General features: G+C 36.9%; 1 protein-coding gene across 1 annotated transcript; it reads left to right on the forward strand.

The window, feature by feature from the left end:
• Positions 1-1,208: 1,208 nt before the first annotated feature.
• Positions 1,209-23,577, forward strand: LOC131679609 (17-beta-hydroxysteroid dehydrogenase 13-like). Its single transcript, XM_058960347.1, has 8 exons — positions 1,209-1,221; positions 1,268-1,299; positions 6,703-6,744; positions 10,623-10,925; positions 10,998-11,327; positions 22,070-22,326; positions 22,529-22,642; positions 22,719-23,577. The coding sequence occupies exons 1-8, from the start codon at positions 1,209-1,211 to the stop codon at positions 22,789-22,791; spliced, it is 1,164 nt and encodes a 387-aa protein (XP_058816330.1). The 3' UTR covers positions 22,792-23,577.
• The last annotated feature ends 1,902 nt before the right edge of the window (positions 23,578-25,479 follow it).

Genomic DNA, 25,479 nt, shown 5'->3' on the forward strand with positions numbered 1-25,479 from the left:
ACATTAGACTGCCCAGAAAAATAATGAATTTTTGAAAACTCAATCGGTCCACCCCTGAGTCGATTCCTAGTCCCACCAGGAGTACTTGCTCCAAATTTGAAGCAAATCGGACAAGTCTAGCTACCGGACCAACGTGCTTGAAGTTTGTATGGGATTTTTCGAAAATTTACATGGAGAAAACCCTCTTGCTCACATTTTCGCCGCTAGGTGGCACTGTATACATCAGATTATCGCCAAAAGTGAAACTTAAGAAGAAAATTTTATTATCTACAACTTTGTTGAAGACTGCAAAGCGATCCGACTCTAATAGGAAAAGTTATTAAACTTTTAACGAAGTGATGTCTGGGTCAGTTTTGTATGGGGCCTAGCAGTGCATGATAGTGTATCAGTACTAGGTTCTAACAAACTAAACATTTTTATGGAATAATGGTTAGATTTAGCTGAATAGTATGTTCGGAAGAATTGCAGTACATAATACGAGTTATGTTTTGGTTAGAAAATTATAGTTCAATCTGTGACCGCATAGATGGCGCCAACACTAACTTTTCAACGGAGAGAGATAGAATATCGAGATGTTTGGAAGAATTACTGCAATATTCTTGTTCAACAACTTTGTAGAATACACCTAATTTCTATCTCTTTTCGTTGAAAAGTTAGTGTTAGCGCCATCTATGCGGTCAGATGTGGAACTACAATTTTCTAACCAAAACATAACTCGTATTATGTACTACAATTCTTCCGAACATACTATTCAGCTAAATCTAACCATTATTCCATAAAAATGTTTAGTTTGTTAGAACCTAGTACTGATACACTACCATGCACTGCTAGGCCCCATGCAAAACTGACTAAGACATCACTTCGTTAAAAGTTTAATAACTTTTCCTATTGGAGTCGGATCGCTTTGCAGTCTTCAACAAAGTTGTAGATAATAAAATTATCTTCTTAAGTTTCACTTTTGGTGATAATCTGATGTATACAGTGCCACCTAGCGGCGAAAATGTGAGCAAGTGGGTTTTCTCCATGTAAATTGTCGAAAAATCCCATACAAACTTCAAGCACGTTGGTCCGGTAGCTAGACTTGTTCGATTTGGCTCAAATTTGAAGCAGACACTCCTGGTGGGACTAGGAATCGACTAAGGGGTGGGCCGATGGGGGTCATTTTTTTCTGTCACTCTAATACACATACATTGTTCCAAACCGGCGACATGAGTCGGATTGGTATAGATATAATACTCCGGGCCACAAAAAAACTCTTTGATATTAGAGCGAATTCTATACATTTCTTTTATAGGAATTGTAAAAATAGTAAGAGACTTAGCGTATTAATGAGAATGTCAAGTTTGTTGAAGTATGAATCCTTCATATATACAGTATATCAAGACATAAAACAATATTTACGAAATTTTCTTAAATTCAGTGTTCTTCATAAGTAACCTTTTACTGTAAGCTTCAGAAAAATGTCGCCTAAATATATGAAGAAAATCCATAGTTCTAGAATTCACCACCAGGTGAAATAATATACATAGCAAGTGACTCTATCATGCGACGGATTTCCTAATAAAAAGCAAAATCCCGGACACCTTAAGGTAGAGTTAAAAGCGATTTCAATGATAAAGCAGTAGATAACAGAGAAGATTCGTGTGTCAATCTAATATTTCCAAAACGAGACATATTAAAATGACTTTTGGAAAGATGACAGGACATTTGAAGGCTAGAATTAAAAGATATAACGTGACGTTTCTCTTAATGGTAGTTGCATATTGTAACAGTACACTGATTGCATTAACATGTGGTAATCTGACATTTATAGTTGCATGATGTGGTTTGAGGATGAAAAATGCTTTGGCCAAGGAGGAATGATGAAGTAGGGCGGGTTTACCGTCCACCATTTGAACGTTGTATTGCATTATGAATTTACGGTGGTTTTCGTAAACTAAGCGCGAAATTTCGTATTTCTTGATTATTTTTAATAGTACGCCTTTAATATATGGGCGATTCGAGAGTAACAAGTAAAGTAAAGTATCCCACATTCTAATCCTCTCAATGCTAATAAAATATACAAAAAAAAAATATTTGTTGTTGATTTTAGTTTGCATTGTCGTTAATTTTTCAGAGCTCTCGTCTTATAGCTCTAAAGCTATATAAGAAATTATGCAAGATAACTGAAATTGGAAATTCATTTGCCAAGGAGTAGTAGTCTAGTATATCATATATAGTATATCACGGTATAGACGTCAAGTCCAAAAATGCAAACAATAGATTTCAATGTCAAATAAAGTTGGGTAGTTTTTATTCTATGGGAATTTCAATAGTACGCAGTAAGATTGTTGAAAAATGAAGTCCCGAAAAATAGTTTTTTTTGCTATAAATCAAGGATTTGAGGGTATATAACATTTTTCAAGCATTGTTTTGTGTTGCATTTGGTGAGATCTACAACCTATATTAGGTCACTTGAAAAGTACAAAACCACTGTAGCACCGTGTAATAGCAAATAACTGGAAATATTTCTAGTATTTCTTATTTTTCAGTCCTATTTAGTGGCAATTCATATAATTAATAATACAACAAAAATCACATGCTCATAACAATTGATCCAGATCTGCTAAAGACAAACGGTAAACACTATTTTGATCATTTTTCTTCACTTTACGGGTGAATTAGTTTTAAACCCGCAATAAACAAATTACAATTCTTCATTTTCCGGAAGTGGTATTCTCGTTACTAATCATATCGAGTTTTTGGGCCCTATTCTCACATTCATGTCACCTAGTGACTAGAAGAAAATTGAGTGACTATGAGAATAGGGCCCTTTGTCTCAACACTACGCTTTCTAAAAACACTTTTAGCAAATTTTCAAACTTCGCTTCGTATCCGAAAAATTGTCCCCAATCCATATTTCGGTACATACCTTCAAAGTAAGCTAAAAATGATTTGAAATCTGAGAGTTATTACTATTTTCAGAATTCCGGAGTCAGTTTATATGTGATTGTTTTTGCGGAGGTGTTTTATTTGATATTGATATGATTTGACACGTATAAGATCAGTTACAAGATCCTATTCCCACAATTTTGCCAAATTCCCGCTGATGCTACAAATAATAATATCAATGTACCTAATGACCAGACAATAAACTGCCAAAATCATTATTGTTATATTTATTTGAATTTGTCAGTATTAATTATTTTTTCTTCAATTCAATTAATTTTGGTATGAGAGAGACCGTGCCCCACGCCGCTGATCAGATTGATTAATAACTGTTGAACTATGTTTATCTTTCTTATTACAACCGATTACATTCGATATTTTGAATGGGGTAAGATGGGTTGCATGACGATATTGAATATTGTCTAGATAATTACACAAATTATCGCGACTCGAATTGAGACAAATAAAAATTCATTGCCTCATTAAAAGCTATGCAGGCGCATAAAATTGCATTTTAATGTTTTTCCTTTAACCAACAAAGCCTGACAAACTGTGTTGCGTTGCGTTGCGTAAGCACGGTATACTTCGTAGATTGCAGACTGATGACTCTCATTTCCACCCAGACCACTTGAAGAGCATTGATTGGGAATAACAATTGATCCAGTCCAAGCGAGAATTTCGCCTGAGAACCACTATTGCGGGACCATCTTTACCGTAACTTGGGATACGAGAAAGGAAGTGTTGATGTGGTACTTACTTAACGGAAGGCCCCGACTCAGTGACACTCCCATAAGTACCACGGAATGGGTAATGGGTAGGTTGTTAGTCAGGATTCGCCTCAAGCAAGCGATGCGCCTGAGAATATATTTTCGTGCATAAAAAGTTTGAATAGTTTTTTGAGTGTATGATACGTAAATGTTCTAGATGTGAATTTAAACTCTGGGCAACCGTTTATCGTGGGTTTATTTCATCGGAAATAAGTTGGACTCCGGGCAGCCGGCTGTCGGGAGTGTTGTGGACAATATAAAATGGACCAACAACCAGGGCCGTCGAGAGCGGCGGCGGGCCCCAAGGCTAGTGTTACTGACGGGCCCTTCTCAACTTACTTATTTAAATCTTGATTAGAGAACTTGTATATATTCATTCATATATCAAACTATGTTGCTGTTGCTAAAATTGCTATGGTTACGAGTTTTTCAATTAGCGGGTTCCCGGATACTCTTTTGCCCTGTTAAAAATGTACACAATGGTTAACAACCTTATTAGAGGTATATGGAGATAATCCGTGTATTCGCACCACGTTTGTGTCATCGCCTTTATATATACAGAGGTACTGACTTCATGTTGCCACATTCAATGATATATTTAATTTTGCGCAATAAACGCTTCTACTTGATTATTAGTCTGAAAAATAATCAGTACACTATGTCCAACTATGAAATTGTAAGGTATAGACATTGATTATCTTTACCTCCATTTGCAAATTTGATATTTTTAACTTCTCCAACAGCTCGAAAAGTAAACAGGAATACAGTTTGACCACAGTACGGCCATTTTCCGCTTTGATCGTCATTCATTTTTATTCACGTTCGACACAGTAGGTTGAAGTAGGGGAGACTGGGGCTAGTTGGCGGGGTTTTTTGGTTTCAATTTTTATCGCCGATTTTTTTAAAGTGTTTGATGCATTGTCTCCATTTTTAGAGACAAAAATATGTGACGCGGAAAACCCGCTAACTTACCCCGGCCCCGGGGTAAGTTGGCGGTATGTGAGTATACGCCAAAAACTAAGCAATCAAATGGAGATTCAATTACTTCAAGGGTCCTTTTGGAACGTGCTGAATGTCTTTTCGAGAAAACTGTATATTAACCGACATTTGCTATTATATTTCAGTTTCAATACCCCGGAATTTTGACTTTGACGCGTACTCCCTATACAAAAGAAAATTTTCGAAATTTTTTATGAAATTGGCCGGAATAAATGTCTCCTACATTGGCGAGATACACAAGAAAAAGATTTTCTTACTTTGGAGTGAATTCCAGAAATAAAAATATTTCATGATTTTATTGCACTGTAAATAGTACCGCCAACTTATCCCACGTGCAGCACCGCCAACTTGCCTCAACCGCATATTTTATTAAAAATTATTTAAAAAATTACTTTTGTTTGTGGATAGATGTAATATCTATACGGATGCTCTTTTCACGCGCTATCGAAAAATATAATCATTCGGGAAATAGATTTAAAATCACTCTGAATAACGCAAAGCATTTAAAATTTAGAACATTTACGTGGTATACTCGAAAACACAATATCACCCACAACTTCCACCAAACAAATCGTTTTGCAACAAAAACACATTGGATAACGGGTTTTACCTAACTTGAGGTACACAAGAAGAGCCAGCGCTATATGTCTAATTGAAACAGAGAAAAAGGGATTCCGCCAACTTACCTCAACCGCCAACTAGCCCCGGGCTCCCCTACGATATTTTGCTTCTGTGGTTTAGACAAAATGATACACGGGTAGATTTATCTGTTGGTAGCGGTGGAGCAGTTTTTAGCTTTTGTTGTTAGCAAGAATAAGGTAGCAAATTCAGCTCGTAATTCTCGTTTAACCCTACAACGGTTTCGTAACTTTTTCTATACGTAAACGGTTTTGTGGGGTACATTCGTACCCCAGAATTAAAACCGCTCTAATATGCCTAGTTTTTATTGAATTTATAATTAAATTAGATAGTTTTATTCAAAAATAAGCCAATCAAAAATAATCGTGCTTTGCAAATTTTTTATGCACATTTTCATTTTTATACAATTTGTCCTAAAAATACGTCAACATCCCTTTTTAACCTTAATATTGCTATAACTTCGGAAGCTTCTAACCGATTTTTACTATCTATACGGCGTTGTAAATATTATTAAATTGCCTTTTGAACAAATAGTAAATAATTCAAAAACCGACCAAAAAGTGCATTTATTCCGATGCTTGTTTGAACACCAAATACAAATACAATACAAATAGTAAATATACAGCAATATGCAGTAACGAAGTTAAAATAGGCGGTGAAGGAACAGACCAGTGCATTGTACGTTCCAGAACTTGGGCTACAGAAGATGAGGAATTGAGTGGTGCGTAGTACATATTATATACAAGTCATATTTTGACATCAAAACCAAAAAATACGATTACGATCCAAGCGCCTTTTCTAGTTACTTTGCTATAGTAGCATTATTAAATCAAATAACAGATTTAATTGTTCAGCAGTGTTGAAGCCTATACAATTTCACGCAAGTTCCTATGTATCGATATTTTGCTTATAAAAAAGATATAATAAATTTTCCGAATTATATACACATGATAAAACACTAACGTAAACGGTTTTGTGGGGTACATTTGTACCCCAGACAAATTTTAAGCAGGCACTGTTAGGTTATTTAAGTGAAACAAATAGGTTGCACCAGCTTTAATGGAAGTTTAATAATCAAATTGATTTATGATAAAGTTTGCTTGCAGTTAAAATAAACCGTAACGGAATAACAGGGATTGCAAATAGCTCTGGGGTACAAATGTACCCCACAAAACCGTTGTAGGATTAAAAATATAGAACAACCGAGAAAATTTTCTAATCATAGCTTTCATGAAGGTTTTTTTAGAAAGGAATGTGACGTTTTAATGTAGAAGTCGGTTTTAATACGCTGTTGGAATATGCAGTAATAGACAAAAAATGACACAGAACGCAGTAATAAGGAATTAAACGCAAATAAAACAACTGCGAGTTATTTGTTGTTTTATTTATTTATTATAATTTTATTTTATTTTTTTCCGAGAAACTGATATGAGTTTGCTAGTTATGAAAGATGGCCGCTTTTCCCGGGCACTTCCGGAACCGTCTATGGTGGTCAATGTAGTCAACGAAAGTTTGTTTGGCCGTCGGTGACCTAGAACTGCAAAGTTAAGTTATTTGAGAGACATTTTAGCGAAATTTTTACCTTTTTTGCTTCCATCGGAGTATCGGTTTGAATCACAATTTGCTATGTGATCGCACGCCACAACCCGTAACTCCGGAACCGGAAGTCGGTTGGGGATAAAATTTAATAGCCATTTACGGGGACGCAACATCTTTCATTTGAGACTAAGTTTGGTTGATTCGGTCTAGCCACCTCCGAGAAACCGATGTGACTGTTAGTCTGAATTTGGATACTTCCGCCGGGGCTTCCGGAACCGATGATGGTGGCCAATGTGACCAAAGAGACTTTGAATGGCTGTTAATGACCTAGTACTACAAATCGAAGCAGTTGTTGTCACATTTTGGAAAAATTTTCACCATTATACATTCATTGCAGAATTTCTTAAAATCGACATTTTCTGCGTGATCGTACTCATCACCCTGTAATTCCGGAACCGGAAGTCGGATCCATTAGAAATTCAATAGCAGCCTATGGGAACGTTGCACCTTTCATTTGGGACTAAGTTTGTAAAAATCGGTTCATCCATCTCTGAGAAAAGTGAGTGAGATTGTGTTCGCGTACACACACACAGACGCACATACACACACACATACATACACACACATACATACACACACACAGACATTTGCCGAACTCGACGAACTGAATCGAATGGTATATGTCACTCGGCCCTCCGGGCCTCCGTTAAAAAGTCGGTTTTCAGAGCAATTGCAATACCTTTCTATTGAGAAAGGCAAAACATTAATCACAGTCATTCGTTACGCGAAATAACATACAACACGCCAACGAATGCGGCAACGTTAACTAAAGCATGCCCGTATATATAGACAACGGCTCTAAACAGGTGCGCTTACACGATTTATCTCTGCCCACTCCTGACATGGCGATAAAAAAAAGTTTATATCAAGGTACGGAGAAATGGATTTAATAGCATTGAGGAACATTTTACAGGGTAATTCTAATTCTTTTCCTGTGGTGAGAATGCTTGTGAACAAACTAATTCCTTTTTACAAAACCATTTTATGCATATTAACCGAACATGGAACATCTCATCAGACAACACCGGTTATGCACCCAGGGCAGATTCCTATACGCAAATTCTCCAAAAAACACTGCACCACCTAAAACATTGTACAGAAGTAACTAAGAAAAGTTCGCCTACTATAACCGCTAACAGCACATCGTTATCTTATGCCAAACCACAAAAAGCTTCAAAACCAAGATTTGTGGATCTTACAGAAACAAATATTCACTCAATAAAATACTCCCAGTGTCTGCAATCCAACAACCGGTACCACCAGTAAAGAAACGAACGCAGAAGAGGACGGATACGTCCGTGTGCTTGCATTTCTGTTTGGCGCTGTTCTCTTCGAAAATACATTGAATTGGCTTCTGAACGTTTTGTAAAGTATTCTGCCAAATCAAACAAAAAACTCGGTTTTGTTGACCTAGTACATAAAGTAGACAACTCCTCTAAGAACGTTTGTTTTAACAAATGTTAAATATATAGTCGGTTGTCACGGTAAAGATCTATCTATCGATACCAGGACACATGTTAGTGAACTCGGGTGATTCGTAGTTATACTGCCTAAGCTCGACCCTCATCAACAGAAGACAAAGATTAAGCCCGTACGATATTAAGCCTGTTCTAATGACCCTGCCACTTCTAGTTTTCCGATCTGTTTACTTCACATCCTTGCTCTCACTTGAGTACTATGGCTCTAATTTTCATAAATTTCCCTACCCAGTAATCTCTAGCTAATTGAATGTCGTTAAAATGTAAAAAGAAAATGTGACTAACATAGTCGAAATAAAAAAGGAAAAAAGTTAAATATAAAATAAAGCTCTGGTATCCACAATTTCGAATTCTAAAGTTATTAGATTAAAATGTCTCAAATTTTTCTCCGCTTTCATCATATGACAATTTAATAGGGTGAATAATTACAAAGAAATTACAATTCTTATTTTTCTTGCTCTTCTATGAATACCAGACGTTTTCACCCATCTTCCGGATAAAAATTCGGGCCCCCAAACGCGACCCGGGCCCCAGGGCAATTGCCCCGGCTGACCCCCCCTCTCATCGGGCCTGCCAACAACAATGAGTTTAAAAGTGGTATTGTGGAGCATTCTTTAATTATGTCACGCAAAGATTGCCCAATACTAACTAACTTTCTCTCATATTACCACACTTTTTATCACTTTGGTCTAATATTTCCAAATAATTTCGGTTTTTCCTTTTTTGGAGGAGCACAATACTGCCGTTGCACGCAAGTGTCCATATTCTATGGAATTTACTATACACATCTTACAATCGTGCGTAAATCGGCCGATTGCGCTAAAGCACATGACGTGCTCCCCATCCCCTTTATGTCACGATTTGTCATAGCTCTTCTCCCTAATAGTGTGTAATTTTCCACCTCGTTCGAGTAAACGTTGCGATATGACAATGAAGACGCGAAACAGAAAAATATCAATGCTGCGTTCGTAAACGATACTGCATGAATCAAACACATCCCATCTATAAATAGTACATACTTATTCTTAGCTCTGTATAATTGACTGACCATTTAATGGATCAAAAGTAAATCATTAAATATGAAAATAAAACATTTGACCCTCATGCTGAAATGATTGCCACAAATTTGTAATTAGTTTTGAATTGTTCTTGCGAATTATTAATTCTCAACCCTCATACATAATTCAAAAGTCATCATTCACTCAGACAAGCCCATGCGTATTCCCCACGCGCGTTAAAGAGCCAGTGGATTCGTTTCCTAGTTGATCAAATAAACATTAAGCAAACAAATAAATCAGTTTGCTCAGTCTGAAGAAATGTCAGCTCGATTGGCATCAACCGGCGGATACGTGTTCCATTACAATGCCATCAAATCAAAGAACATTAAAAATTACATACGACAAAAATGTGCAATTCAGAATAAAACGAAATGAAGTCTGCTTAATAATGTGCATTAAAAAAAGATCGGAATAAATTAGTTGCATAACCAAGGTGGTTCATTTTCAATAATAGCACTTCTGATGAATCACTTTATAAAAATTGGTGATAAGGGACGCGGACCAACAAAGCCTGACAAACTGTGTGGCCCCAAACTCGATTACGTAAAAATGCCGCAACAGAGGTACGACAGGTCACAACAGAAAAAACTAGCTACTAACTTTTGATTGTTCACTTTTCAAAAACTATCAGTAAATTTGTATTTTATTGTGTTCAAAATTCGTTTCTAAAATTGTTGAAATGTATTCACTTAATTTTCGAAGCGAGCTGCGCGCCAATGTATGGTAGGCCTAAAGCATGAGTGATAGCAAGTAATACAAAAAATCGCACTCTAAAACAGCTTAGTCGTAAAAAGATCCTGTCAGATCTTTTAAATAAATGTTTTGCTATTTATCTAGATCTTAAACTATTTTAGGGTCACATATGCAGTTCATTTCCACTTTTCCCGTTATACCCCACCTTCCCCTAAGTTTATTAAACCGACCGTGACATAAGGTACGACGTAGCACACCTTTACCGACACGAGGAGGATTCGCGGTCAAGTGGTTGACCAGCATGAAGCTCCAATCATAACACAATGCTATGATGCGAGACCTTACATAAAAGCTTGCCGAGTTGAAAGTCTCTAAGCTGAATAAAGACCAACGTATAAATCTACTTTTAAACAAGTTTTGCCAGTCGAATGTGACTCTCTGGTTTTGCACCACCCTGTTGACTAGTCTGGATCATCGTGATAGATTTTCACTCATTGGGTTTGAGGGTCGTTTCCTTGTCGCTAAATAGCTACAGACAGTTGCGCGAAGAAGCTGCTTCTGATAGGATGGTCGAGATCGATAGTGAAACAAGTTTCCATTTGCTCCCAAAATCTAAACAAGTTTTAAATATCGCCGTGCAAGTTTTGTTAGTTTTAATCGATTTGATCAAGGTTGTTATTGTTGGACTACCGATATTGGTCCGAGAATTCATCAACGTGGTTATTCCCAAAAAACTCAAAAATGTTTCCGGGCAGCTTGCGTTGGTGCGTTAGTATAATTAAGCGAACTGACAGTATGCATTCAAAGGTGAAAACTCGTATATAATAATTTCACAGGTCACCGGTGGCGGTAATGGGCTAGGCAGAGAGATAGCTTTACTGTTAGCAGATAAGGGATGCAACATTGTTGTCGTGGATATCGATATGCGATCAGCGGAAAGAACCTGTGACGAGCTACGCAGTAAAAACGTGAAAGCCTTCGCTTACCAAGTTGATGTGTCGTCCTTCGGTGAAGTTCAAGCCCTGTTCAGCAAGGTGTATGGCGATATCGGTCCTGTCGATATCCTGATCAACAATGCAGGGCTTATTCATTTCACTTTTCTGCAGGATAGCAGTGAGGATGATATTAACAAGCTCATTGATGTTAATGTGAAATCGTACATTTGGGTAAGTTGATTCGCATTAGTAAAAATGCCGATATTACTCGAGAGTTTAAGCTCTCTACAAATTTGAAGCATCAATATAGAGCAGCTATAAAATCTTCACATATAGCTTTCTTTTCTAATATATTATTGAAATCAAAGAATATGAACTCAGGTAACGAATCCTAATAAAAGATCAGTCTAGAATATTTTAAAACTGCAAGAACTCAATATTACAATTAGAGTATCCTTTAAAGAAAACATCCATTTCTGAATTATTATTGATGTCTCAGATAATGAATCGCAGTTTTAAAATAAAAATTCGTTCCAAAACATTTTACAATTTTTGGCCAAACAAGAATATTGTCAAATTTAATTAATTTAAAAAAGAAAAATTCAAGTCCTGTTTCAGGACTTCTGAGTTTCCTACAATTCAGTGAATATTCATAAACTCTATAGTCATCAAATTTGTAAAATTTAAGTTATGCAATCCCTGACATATTGCAAGCTAAATGTACTGATGCATAAATATGTATATGTCATCTGATTGAATCCAAAGTTTTAGACATGTTAGTCGATGCAAAGTTTGCGGATACGCAAGATGTTTACGTTGTTCAAAATTCGTGCACGGCGACGTTCATCGAATGTCGGTAGGTAGTATATGTGGTTTATTTTCGACCAAAAATAAGTTCCAGAACACCTTTTTATTTCATTTCGTTATAAAAACTTGTTCGAAAAATATTAAAACTTTCGTGGATCGGAAAAAATCACGAACAATCTATGTCATATGACGATTTCACATCGCTGACTAGTTTGTTAGAACCAGCCAGTTAGGTCTCCCATAGTAAAATTTTAAAAATAAACTTCAATGTTAATATCATGGATAAAAAAAGCATCTGGATTTAATTTGACATTGCCAAATACTACCAAAAAATTGGATCTTCTAACGAAATTATAATTTCACCTAATTTAAGCGGCCCGTTTGGGAAATTTTGACTCAACTGTAATATAACTTATAAATTTACGTACAATGAAAACCCGTGTTTATTAGCCCCTTGGTAAATTTTAGGCTGATAAAACGGGGACATTGACAAAATCGGAACACATATTTTTAATTTTAAGGAATCGAAGCTCTTAAAATATTATTCTTTCGACCCTAGATATAGAGTCATAACCCTTCTTGATTATTTAGTTTAAATTTTCCCTTAAGGGGGGCAAAATTTAAAAAAAAATGAATTTTTTGCATATTCCGGATCTCTAAGATAAGATTATTTAGTTTAAATTTCCCTTACCGGTTGCAAAATTTTAAAAAACATGATTTTTTGCATATTCCGGATCTTTAAGATAAGAAAAAAATATAGAAAGGACTTACTTGGTTCGTCTGCTAGAGTCCATCTAACTACCAACTGAGGGATTCCATGAGAAACCGGCCGACCGCAAAATATGACCATCGTCGATTCGAACGAAACTTTGCAGGTGTGTTCGCTGTATGAATCTCCATGATATTCTCTGGCAATTGGAATATTTTGATACAAGAGTAATTTTTCAAAAGGGCGTAAACGTTTCTACGTGTATGAATTTCAAATTGTTTTTGTTCGATTACTGTATTTTATACAGCAAAACTATCTGAGAACAAGTTACAGGGAATGAATACTTCTGTCCGAAAAAAATATACACTGAAAAAAATGTTGATAAAAATTTAAATTGCGAAAAAACCCATTTTTTAAATATTTTATATTTTGTTACCAAAAACCTAAAGAGAAAAGAAACATTTTGATTGTGATTGCATGATGGAGAAAAAATCGGTAAAAAGTTGTTCTAACAATAACTTCGTACATGTTTTTAAATTTCATACTAATTGACATACAAAATTGTAATTTTATTACAGAATATAATTCTAAGCACCATTTAAAATCAAAATTCATTTAACAAAAATCTTCCAAAATGCGATAGTTTTCGAGATATTTGAAATTTTGCTACTTCAAAAACAATTAATTCGTGTAATTATGCTCTTTTTAAAAGTTAAATATATTTCAACCATAGGGTCTGTTGATTAAACTATATAGCTGAATCATATGTTGGTTGTTTTCATCTAACTTTAAAATGTTTCACAATATCGCCTTGATGTCAAAAAGAAAGTTGCAGGAAAGTTTACGGCCCTTTTGAGAAACCTATTATTGTTGATGGAGAAACGCGACTAACTTATGAAAAGGTCGTAATAAAACAAAATAATTGTGTTGTTAAAACAAAAGTTAAAATATCTCGAGAATTTTAGAAAATTTTTGTTAAGAGCATTTCGATTAAAAATAGCGTTTAGAATCATATTCAAAAAGAAAATTGTATTTTTGACTGCAAATAGTAAGAATTATAAAAAAATATCAAAAGTTGTTGTTAGGAAAACTTTTTTATTGAAAGCTTCTCCAGGATCCAAATACACTAAAAAAGTTGCTTTTACGTCTTTAAAACGATAAACATTAAATTTTTGACATTTTTTGATGGGGTAACGCGAATAACTTTTAAAAAGAGCATAATTACACGAATTAATTGTTTTTGAAGGAGCAAAATTTCAAATATCTCGAAAACTATCGCATTTTGGAAGATTTTTGTTAAATGCATTTTGATTTTAAATGGTGCTTAGAATTATATTCTGTAATAGAATTACAATTTTGTATGTCTATTAGTATGAAATTTAAAAACATGTACGAAGTTATTGTTAGGAAAAAAATTTTACCGATTTTTTCTCCATCATGCAATCACAATCAAAATGTTTCTTTTCTCTTTAGGTTTTTGGTAACAAAACATAAAAAATTTTAAAAAATGGGTTTTTCGCAATTTAAATTTTTATCATAAATTTTTGTTTTTTTGAAAAATGACACAACATTTTTTTCAGTGTACAGTGTATATAGAAGTATTCATTCCCTGTAACTCGTTCTCAGATAGTTTTGCTGTATAAAATACAGTAACCGAACAAAAAAAATTTGAAATTCATTTACGTAGAAACGTTTACGCCCTTTTTAAAAGTTGCTCTTGAGTCAAAATAATCTTATTACCTGTGGAAAATATTTAGTCTTGCATGACGGTGAAACGTGTAAAGTTTCATTGGAATCTAAGATGGTCGGTCACGATTTTAAAGATTTTCGGACGGATCTTCGTGGAATTCCTCAACTATCAATTTTCATATGATGCTGACAAAATCGGGTCAAAAATGTGATAAAAACGGGGGTAGGCAAAAACGGGGACTGATAAAATCGGGTCTTCACTGTATCGCAAGCATTTGAATTATTGCTTGAGTGGTAACGATATCATTTGTCAAGCTGCGATTATATAATTAACAAAGGGATTGGCAAGTTTGCGGACACGCGAATGCCCTTACTTCCCGTGATGGAATGTCAACAATTGGCTAAAGCGTACACCAAAGACACTAAGCGCTGTACGCTGTCTCATTCGGTACGGATATCGTTCTCAGGCACTGTTTTGCCAGACTATATATCATTCAGTCATGTGCGAATGTTTTCTACTAAACTGTTGATGTGTGCTAAATGTAAACTGTACGGTCATACTGAAAGATTCTCTATCTTCAATTTAATGGCTAGAGACCAAAATGGCAGATTTACCATTTTTTTACAGGAAACTGGAAAACGGGACATAAGCTGGTACTAAACGTACCTGAATGTTTAACTTTGTTCATAAAAAGTTAAAAAAAACTTTAAATAATTTTCAAATTTCTCAAAATACGCGTAAATTACTTTGAACAGTTAAAAAATGGAGAAAAAAATATTTTCGGATAAAATGTGTGTTACTTTTGAAGGTCAGCAATTCAATTGGGATATATGCGGCGGGCTGGGACACGATTGGGTACAATCCAAGAAAACATTTGTCTTCATTTTAAAGGAACTCACGCAATAAAACAAGTCTGTCCGTTTTACAAGCAACATCCGACTAAAAGCTAAAAATCGACAATATGGTCCATTGAAACGGCTATGTCAAACTGAGTTACGAATTTATTGAAATTAATACTGTGCTACCAATTCTTCAAAGCTATGGCGTATTTGTGTTTAACTGAGCCAGAATGATCCCCCATTAGAAACAAAGCGTAGCGTCTTTCAAGGGAACACTTAACTAGGCATGGTAAGAGATCATGTGAACTCTTTCCACAATAGGCAAACTTTTCAGTATTTCAGGTTATCCTAATGACTTTACACTTATACAATGCCCATTTGAACGATGCGCATTACAAATAGCCGAACAGGTAGAGGAACCTTGTCGGATAAGATGTAATAACCCACTAAAGGTCACCCGATACTAGTTAGATGGAACGAGGAATTTTGTCCCGTCCTGTGCGATTCACATTCATAATCTTCGCACATTGGAACAAGGGGTGCTTGAAAGAGCCAACCTCGTGCTTCAGTAGTAGTAGTCCACGTATGACAAACTCGAATCAGTGACTATACCATCGATCTTAACTTTGTAGGCAGGTATGTGAACACGGTAGTCCTTCCTAAAATACTAGTCGCCAGTAATGTCATTTATTAATTTTATTGACAGAATATCATAATTCTGAACTTATCTCGACGAACTTTGGAGATATCTGTTACGGTTGAAAATTTCTGCATAAGTTTTTTGGAAATCTTTAGAATCCTTAGAATTATTTTTGCTTTAATGTGTATTATTTGTTACGGAAAGACGGAATCTACGATGTCCAAGCTTGTTCGACTATTTTACCATTTGCTTCTTTTTCATGGGAGTTCATTTATGCACAGCTCTAGAGCCCGGCCTTTTAGACTAGGAAGGAAGAGACGGAAATTATAGGAGATTTATGAAATTGAAATACGAACAAGGGGATAGCAAAACTCAAATGTGATCCTTTCTGCTACCGATTTTCTTAGCAAATTGCAAAGAAAATGTATAAAAAACAAAAACAGATCATAAAAGCATTTTTGTTCCACTAGTTCGAGAAAAATAAAGTGTGGGTACTGGGGCATAACTGGAATGTGGCGGCGGCACTGGGGCTGGTAATTCAAATCTAATGATATGCACCGTAATCGACAAACCACCAAACCAGAACGGAACGGAACAAATGTTGAAATTATTCGGATTTTTGTATGATTGAGGCAAGTTGCATTCCGCAATAAATTGTCGACTCAGCAAATTAATCAACACGTACAGTCGCCCAGAAAAATGTTCCGTCTCTCGCCCACAAACACCTAGCGTCAGCTGTATTCACAAAGCTTCTATGTTGTACGTATATTTAAAATTTCACAAACGTTCAGTGTTCTGTTGATTTGATGGTTTTGCTGGAAATAGGCTGAAAAATTGGGACTTCCCACACGCTTTCGAAAAAAAATCCGAAAATTTTGTTTTTTAAGTTTGTTTAAGTCTTATGATGTGAATACATATTTCGAAATTGAATCAAAACTGGGAATTTTTTCCGACTGATGTTCAATTTTCTATCATTTATTGTGTCAGCGGAATATTGTGCACACTTTTCAAAGTGAAATTGCTCATTCTTTAAAGCTTGACCGCGGCGTATTAGCTGACAATGGAAGTAGCGTTGGCCCGGTTGCCTCCGCCAAAGACGCCAGCATTAGGAGAGCGCTGAAATCAACTTAGCTTTATCAACTTAGTGAGAATAAGTCATAAAATAAGGGATAAGAACGCCATTTGAACTGAAAAAGCCAAATAAAACATCAAAGGGGCGCAAAACCAGTACTCCGCCAAGGGCAACAAAAGACCACGCTACGGCCCTGCACACACCACAAAAATATTCACTATGAATTTTACTCTAGCTATTTCAACGCTATATCTATATTGAATATTTTTGTGGCGTGTGTCCTGTTGCCACGTACGCGAACAGCTTAACTGTTGTATATCAGCCAAAATTGACGCGAATCAATTTTGATGAGTAAAAGTAATAAACGTTATTTGCAAGCAAGACTTGCGCATGTTATTAGTCATGACCTTCTGATGATTTCAAAAGCGTTGTACCATATTGTAGCAGAAACGAACTTTCGCTTATTATGGGCAGATATTGATCTGAGAATCTCGAAACTCTTGGGTATATAAGTAGTACAAATTTACATACTCTGAATATGGGAAACCAACCAACTTTTGCGAGGTCTTGGAGAGAGGAGGTGTTAGACATAACACTTTGCTCTGAAAGAGTTTCGTATGAGCTTGTAGGTTCCAGATGGTTCCAGATGAAACTGAATATATTTTTCGATCATTTTCATGCCACTCTAAATGTGAAGACTTATCGTTATCCTAATTCTACAAACGGGGACCACTTGGCAACTAGATTTTATGGATATTTTCCAACAATTAGTTAATTAGACGACTTAGATGACGTCGTGGATACGACAAACTCGTTTATATAGGCATCCTACGAATAAGCTTGCCTGCTTCATACTACTAAATCGACCAGGGGAACCTCTTGGCTGATGGCTGAGCTTAAAAGAATGCAGAAGGATATGAAAAAACATGGAACTGGCGTCAGCATGATGACTACAGGGCCTTCAGGTCAGCTTGTAGTTCATATAAGAAATGTCATAGATCTGCAGAGCAGGCTGGATGGCAAAATCTATACACTAATGTCTCTAGTCCAGACAAGACTAGCAGGTTAAATTCTCTCAAAATCGCAAAACTTTCAAATGAACTCCTTGAACACCAGAGATGGTGCATATGTGACGGACGAAAAAGGTGTTCTTAATTGTCTCGCACACGGATCGATCCGGATATGGACTATGTTTACAGATCTCATTCTGGTGATTCGGACTCGTGGGCGTTAGCACGCACATTGGTTACCACTGAATCGGTCAAATGGGTTGTAGACAGTTTTGTTCTATACAAATCACCTGATGAAATCTTTCCCGCGCTGCTGCAAAAGGGATTTGATATTCTCAAAAAAGTCTTGAAAAAGATTATGTCGTGCTGAAAGAATGGCGAGAAATAACTTCCCAAAGGAAAATTTATTCCCAAAGGGGGCGCTCAGGCTATGAAGAAGCCGAGGAGAGTTTCAGGCCTCTCAGCTTAAGCTCTCTTCTTCTAAAAGATATGAAGCGGATAATCTATCATAACATCAGGGGGGGGGGGGGCTTTTGTGTCTTCCTAGATATTGGGGGTGCTTTTGACAATGTGTCCTTCCAGTCTATTCTGGACGCTCGGTCATGGAGAATCTACATGTATTTCGGGTTGAATAAACGCAATGCTTAGTAACCGTATAGGGCTCTTGCTACACACACAGTCAAAGCATCTGTTGGGCACACATTGCATGTTTACGTTCCATGCAGCAAGTTAAAAGTTCGAGCAAAATGATATTCTTCTCAACAATAAATCCACCCAGTTCCATAATAATAATCTGTGATTATATGGCAATAAACACAAAGGATTATTTGAAGATTTTTACATATAAACTCGCGTTTAGAACGTGTGTAATTGATGGTTGCAAAAAGGACAATCGTGAAGAGGAAGTATGGTTTCGCTTTTCGCTGGCGTTTAATTGTCCAGAACTGCTCGGTTCAATCGTAGGGAAATGTACGATACTAAATGTACTGAAGTAGACCGACTTGGTATCAAACCAAATTTTCCAAACCCAAGCATGTAAACGTAAGAAACATTTGGTTTGCTCCTGTGGAATCTACTGACACTTCAGATATCATATTTGTTCACCTATAAAAACAAAACTTATATTTTTTACAAATTACATTTTTCAAATATGCATTGAAATAGCATAAAATTTCACCCTATTATTTATGATAAGAAAGCCAAATTCAACATGTTTAAAACTTGTATCAGGGGGTGGGAGTACGGGTAAAGGGTTTCAGTATGAAAAAAAAACACTTTTTTGCGTTTTTTTTTTAGAAAGTTAACTGAAGCGAATCGAGCAAAACTTTTGAAAAATTATCTCAAAGACTCAACGTAGGGGTTAGGTACTTTTTACATAGAATGTATATGCAAAGATTGAAATAAATCGGTTCAGTAGTCTTTAAATGGCAGTTAACACTTCAAGTCGTGTTTTTTCAAAGACGTTCTACGAAAAGCTTCCCCTCCGACTCGCTTGTTGATATTTTTGCATAGAAAAATTACAGCATGAAATGAAATATTATATTGTATAAGTTTTGATTAATTCGCTTCACTCAAATTTCTAAAAAATCGCAAAAAGTGTTTTCTTTATACCGAAACCCTTACCCCGCCCCCCCTTGAGTCGTATAGGCCTTAAAACCTTTCAAGTCTAGAAGCTTTTTTGTATGCATAAACTCTCGATGCACAAGATATTTCACAAATTTGAAATTAAAATCATTTTTTTTCAGCAAAAATCTTTTGGAATGCTTGTTGTTTCCATGGGTATGAAGCATAGCATTGGCAATGCTTTACTTATTTTGTCCGCGTATCCGGTTCAAACGATAGAAAACATTATGTCACGCAATGAATATTTAATTGTGATTCCTATAATACATTACATTTTCTCATATTTGCTCTTAAAATTGTGAATTAAATATTTAAAATAAATCAATCTATCCGCTCCATATACATTATATGCACCTGTCATTTATGCCTGCCCAACGGCTCACCAATACATATGCGCTCTGCAAGCACCCTATTCTGTGCTCGTCACTAAGACAGGCAAAGATACGGAAGTTGAGTATTTACGGTTGTCGTCAGAGTGGAGCTCTGTCACCTTTGTTATGTAACCTTGTTGCCGACGCTGTGTTGAAGAATTTCAATAAGCGTGGATTTCCTACCTACGGGTTTGCTGACGATTATTAAATATTAATTACTGGACTTTGCATCGGAACAATCTTTGACTTAATGCAACCAGCATTAAGGGGTGACGAACAGTGACAAGTTAAATTATCATTTAACCCAAACAAAACTTCAATGGCTTTTTCACGAAGAAGCGAACAACAACCGGGGTTTGTCCCTTGCAGTTCTTTGATTCTGAGCTACTGTACGCAGCTTAAGTCAAGTACGTTGGGATTATATTGGATCCCAAACTGAATTGGTCTGCTCACATTGAATTCAGAGTCAAGAAAGCGTGCATGGCCTTCGGGCAGTGCAGACGAGCTTTTGGAAAGACCTGGGATCTTGAACCTAAATACATCAATTGAATTTACACGACAATTGTACCTCCAAAACGGTCATACGGATGCCTTGTATCGTGGCAGAGGGGAAATTGATGACGGTCCAGTCGTAGCTAAACAATTCACAAAGAATGGCGCTCATGGCGTTGACTAGTGCTTTCACCACAACTCCACGACGACAAGGTCATCAAGGGCAGCACCTTCTAAATATCAAACCATTACATATACACCTCAAACAAGAAGCACTATCGTGGTCATACAGATTGTAGGTTACTGGTCCATGTCGATCCGCCTACCGGTCATACACGACTCTGATCACAAATGGTTATATGAAGAGAAGATGTATCGGTTCTCCCAGCGAAATTACACTCACATGCAGTTTACCTTACAGGACATTCCATGTGAAGATTCCCTCTAGAAATGAGTGATTGTCTGGCTATAAAGAGAGCCAACTACCAACAAACGCAAGTGGCCTGTTACAGTGACGACTCACTCATGAAGGGGTGGGCTGGTGCTGGTGTCTACTGTCGTGAAATGAGATTGGAACAGACTCACTCGCTAGGTAGATACTGTACCGAATTCCAAGCAAAAATCTTCGCGATTCTGTGCGGGATATAATCGGCCCTTCAACGCAGAGCTTATCCGGTAAAGTAATAAACTTCTGCTGCGATAGCCAGGCTGCAATCAAGGCCCTTAGCTCGGAAAAATCACGATCCAAGCTAGTGATCGCATACCGAACCCAAAATGGAGAACTAAGCATTGTCAACACTATCTAGCTTATCCGGGTACCCGGACATTTCGAATATTACTGGAAATGAAGGGGCTGACAAATTGGCCAGGGCAGGTGCGACGGTTGACTTCGTTGGTCCTGAGCCGGCTCTGTCAATTTCGACAAGTTGGGTAAGAGAAAAAATACGGTTCTGGGCTTCGTCCGAGCACCGCAATTATTGGAGAAATCTACAAATCTGCCGCCAAACAAATGTGTTTCTAGAGCAACCGCACCGTGTGATTTGCAAAAATATACTACATGCATGCTGACCAGGGCTTTAACCGGCCACTGCTCACTCAATTATTATACATGGCAACTGTTGAGCGCACAGAGTCATTTTCATTTCATCTAGTTCATTTTATGTGATCTTTGTAAATCCGACTACGGAACCTCATATCATCTGATATGGAACTGCCCAGCAGTAGCGCAATTGCGATATTGAGTTTTCGGCTGTCCTTACATAGACGACACCGTGTTTGGACGACTTAACCTCAGAGTTACTAAATACTAAAGTTCCTTATCCCAGCTTCAGGATTTCTCGCAGGCTATTTGAATAACTAATAAGTTTAGATGCCTGCTGTTTGTTATTGTGCTGTTATTTTTCCTACTCTTCCAATTATACTTCCTCCATCCTACTTCTGCTTTCCTTCCTATCAGTGAAATGATGAGACGAACACGGCAAGGCGCAGACCTCCCACTTCATACGGGGAACGTGTCATTTGAGCCAATATATTCTGATTTGTTTTATTATTAAGATGCTACAATGACATTAAGGTATCTAATTTGTTTATTTTTACCTAATAACTTTAATTAGAACAGGAAAGGACGATGAATTCTAAATGGCTGTGTTTTTGTCCGGTTTTTGACAAAAACACAGCCATTTAGAATTCATCGTCCTTTTCTTGTACCTGTACCTTGTAGACCACAAAAGTTGCCCTGACTAAGATGATGGAACAAAAGCGAGGACACATAGTAGCCATTTCGTCGATTTGCGGTATCTATCCACATCCCTGGGCTGTCGTGTATACCGCATCAAAGCATGCCGTGAACGGTCTCATGGGAGCACTACATGAGCAATTGCGTCTTCAAGGATACGCTGACCACATCCGGACGACCTGTGTGTGTCCGTACTACATTGCCACGCGTCAAGATGTTGTGGACTTTTTGAAGAAACCCCGGTAAGTAATCCGATAATATGACATCTGAGTCACCATCGGCGAATTTAGCATTGACGAAATGGGTAAAAAATGTTTTGTTTGGTTGGTTATGAACTTAAATCGGAAAATAAAAGCATCATCTATCAGCAGATGAGTGCACTTGAGTAGTTAGAAACTGCTGTGTAGGTATAGAATAATCGAAATGTTGTTTATCTTTCATCAGGTTCAAGTTGTTAACAACTGCTTATACGGCGCGAGTTATTGTTGACGGAATCCTACGAAACGAGCATAACGTTGCTGTTCCACCGTTTTTCGACCTAGGGATTAAATTGATGCAGTAAGTTTACAAAACGTGCAATGATAATTATATTACAATATTCGTCTCAAATGCAAATAATCTAAAATCGTTTCAGCTTATTTCCCATGAAAATCCAACACCTGGTACGAGATTATATTGTAAGAGAGTACGAACTAAATTCAATGTGACCACTAAATTCAATGTTTGTTAGCACAAACTAACGAGCACCTTAATTGTGAAAAAGAGGCAACGATATCCGGAGGGCCGTAAATCAGTAGAACAAATCGAATTCACATATAAAAATTAAGATAGCTGATAGCTGAGGTGATAGTAAGTAAGGCAGCAGTTCGCTGGATTCCTCAGCACACCGGTAGCAGTCAACCGTACAGGATGACACAGATATGTCGGCACTATTTGATTTTAAGGTTAGGGTTACCGTGACAGGCGGCGCGCCCTCACTGCGTACTTAAATACGTTTACCTCTATAATGATGACAATAATAGGCACCGCACCGTGCAAGATGTACAGATAATTGACGTCAGATATGAGGTGCCTTCTGTTTGAAAATTACCTCCGATGTAATATTTGATGTTGTCACAGCAATACAAACATATAGGTTGTTCGTTGATATCCGCATTTGTGCAAGTTTGATATTAAAATATTGTATGAATTTATGACTGAAACGTCGTGGAAAAAAGTTATACAGCCTTAGTTAGGTTAGTTTCTGGGTTCCCAATGGAAAACGACATAAGAATTCAGATTACATTCGTTCGAAAAAGCGATTCGTCATAATACATAATATGGCTGATGATCAGCTAGAGTAGATGATCCTAAGGCCAGCGGCGTGCTGTTAGCCCGATTGACCCCCGTCAACCTCAAGAAAGAGCTGAAATCTTGATTTGCTTTATAAAATATGTGAGGATAGATCATAAAATAAGTCAGGATATGCGTGCCATTTCCACATATATATTAAATTATTGTTCGAAAGTCAAACTGAAAAAGAAAGCCAATGTAAATCCTGAGACTCCACCTACGCCGCCAGAAGACCACCCTCAAAATTCTCAACTCTTGTTTAATGTGGGTAAACTTCAACTGCAAAATAGCAAAAATTATTGCAAACTTTATCGCTCCAGCTTCGTGGAAACACAAACACAGGTTTGTCATCATGGGCAGTAAAACAGACCATATTCTTAAAGCTGTAGAAAAGTTTGTGGAATAGACTACATGATTTATCATCGAAGAGACAACCCCATGTCGTACCGTGAGAATTGAAATCTTCTCGATGCCGGCAGTAGTTCAGAAATATCACAACGTTGCCGGTCCAACCAGTCCTGCAATAAGTTGAATATCTGGTTGAAATGTCACTTGAGATTTTTGGTGTTCCTGGAAATGCTGCAAACTTCAGGACCAGGAGCTGCTTGCTTCGGTTTTGCGTCATAGTTTCCTCGAGCTGTTTATATTTGGCGGCCTCTCAAGTGAACACTTTCAATCTGTGCATGAAATCTCATCTGCGGTTAGTAATAGATATCAATACCACACTCTACCTGGGCTGAGAGAGCGTAGAGTGTATTTTAAGAGAATGCTTCAGATTCCTTGGGCGATGTTAATACACGGGGCATGATAATAGAGTTCTAGGCAAACCATTTCACACACACCACTTGAGTGGTTTGTTTTCCTCCAGCTGTCATATGTAAAACTGTCAGCCAATTTAATCATTTGAAATAGCTCTTATAAAGTATTTATAATGGTGCTGAAATGCTCTTTGTCGCTGTAAAAGTCATTACGAAGACGTACAATGCCGGTTGGTCAGGTACCATCATGAAATTAATCCGACTGAAAAGTTATTTTCGATTTGTTTTTCTCCACCTATGACAGGTGGAGGAAAACAAATCGTCGAACACACTAATACAATTACAGATTGTCAAGTAGTCTATAGAGCATATAGCTTCTCCCCATAATAGGCACACTTTTCAGTATTGCCAATACAAGAGTCATGCTCAAGTTTTTCTGCGCAATTGTTACACCGAGTCTTGTTACTACAATGGCCTATTTGCATGTATTTAGTGTACTACACTACATACAGCCCCTTGAGAAAATCATAAATATGTTCCGTGAAAAATTTTGACAATCATCGAAAAATCATAAAATGGTCCCAATAACCAATAAATACAACAAAATATGATTTTTATATGGTATCTACCGGACCATGGTGATGGTGTTTTCATGGGTTGATACTATTTAAAACACTATCAAAACGCCATGCATAGGGAGTAAAATTGGACCATCACTATGGGGGTATTATGGTATTTTCGTTTACTCGGGAAAGCAGTCCCGCCAAAGGTCACGCGATACGAGTTTTAAGGGACACACAATTTTGTCCCGTCCAGTTTGATGTACATTTAAAATCTTCGCTTAATTGAGAAAGGAGTCCCAGCCTACTCCGTGCTTCGGTATATCCAAACATAATAAACTCGAAATAGTGGTAACACCGTCGATCTCATGTTTGTGAGTAGATATGTAGATGCAGTAGTTCTTCATAAAATATTTGTCGCTACTAACGTCATTTGCGTACTTTAAATAGAATATCACAATTCTGGGCTTATCTAGGCGAACTTCCGACATATCTGTCACGACTGAATATTTCTGCGTCAGTTTTTTCGAAATCTTTATACTGCCCATAATCGCATATTTGACCCGTTTTCTACAAGATTTCCTATCTTTAGAGGGCTGATTTGCGATCATGGGCAGTATAATACTTAGCGAATTATCTTTAATCCGAAAGAAGATCAGATATGGCTCTACCGAGTTTAATATGTATGCAGTCTTCCGAAAACGTGCTCCGTCCGTCGCCTTTAAATACCTAGCATAAACTAATT

Source organism: Topomyia yanbarensis, chromosome 2 (genome assembly GCF_030247195.1).
Source record: "Topomyia yanbarensis strain Yona2022 chromosome 2, ASM3024719v1, whole genome shotgun sequence".
Taxonomy (NCBI): Eukaryota; Metazoa; Arthropoda; class Insecta; order Diptera; family Culicidae; genus Topomyia; species Topomyia yanbarensis.

Coding starts and splice junctions, on each gene's coding strand:
- LOC131679609 (XM_058960347.1), top strand. Junction 6,745..10,622: donor ATTATAATTTTATTTTATTT/TTTTCCGAGAAA, acceptor CCACCCTGTTGA/CTAGTCTGGATCATCGTGAT. Junction 22,643..22,718: donor CTAGGGATTAAATTGATGCA/GTAAGTTTACAA, acceptor AAATCGTTTCAG/CTTATTTCCCATGAAAATCC.